Here is a 482-nt window from a genome sequence, read left to right as displayed (position 1 = left end):
GAAATTTTAAGTTACATACATTGTTCACATCAAATTTCTACAGTCATTTGTCAGCCTGAACAACACTGACTACTTTGGGACTTAAGTGGCACTGACATGTATTAGGTTCCTGATAGGTAAGTTAATGTCCATCAACTAGGCAGTACTATTTAGTCCCTATAATCACAATTACTAAGATAAATTCACTTAATTTAAAAAAAAAAACCTGTTTTTCAAGAAAAACCACCTAAAATCTGTTATGGGCATATACATTCACATACATCTAAAATCTGTGTACAAAAACAAGTCCCTGGGAAAAAAATAAAAAAGTAATATAATAAATACAATACCTCTCTTTGTAAAGGTGATGGAAGGCTCCGTGCTTTCAGTCCCTCCCAATTAAAACCATTTAACCACCTGAAAAATGAGAAAGAAAGAAGGAAGGAAGGAAGGAAGGAAGGAAGGAAGGAAGGAAGGAAGGAAGGAAGGAAGGAAGGAAGGAA

The 482-nt window shown here is 34.6% G+C and overlaps 1 protein-coding gene across 5 annotated transcripts in view; it reads right to left on the bottom strand.

Moving 5' to 3' along the window:
* Positions 1-482, bottom strand: part of PRKG2 (protein kinase cGMP-dependent 2) — a 115,911-nt gene that overhangs the window by 3,480 nt on the left and 111,949 nt on the right. For all 5 annotated transcript variants that reach the window (XM_026456701.2, XM_023222572.2, XM_023222571.1 and 2 more), the window contains one exon: positions 330-396. In XM_026456701.2, coding sequence (XP_026312486.1) covers positions 330-396 — 67 coding nt within the window. The remainder of the gene's footprint in view (positions 1-329; positions 397-482) is intronic.

This window comes from Piliocolobus tephrosceles, chromosome 3 (genome assembly GCF_002776525.5).
Source record: "Piliocolobus tephrosceles isolate RC106 chromosome 3, ASM277652v3, whole genome shotgun sequence".
Lineage (NCBI taxonomy): Eukaryota > Metazoa > Chordata > Mammalia > Primates > Cercopithecidae > Piliocolobus > Piliocolobus tephrosceles.
Note: the sequence above shows the minus strand (reverse complement) of the source record. Positions and strands in the feature narration are given on the sequence as shown.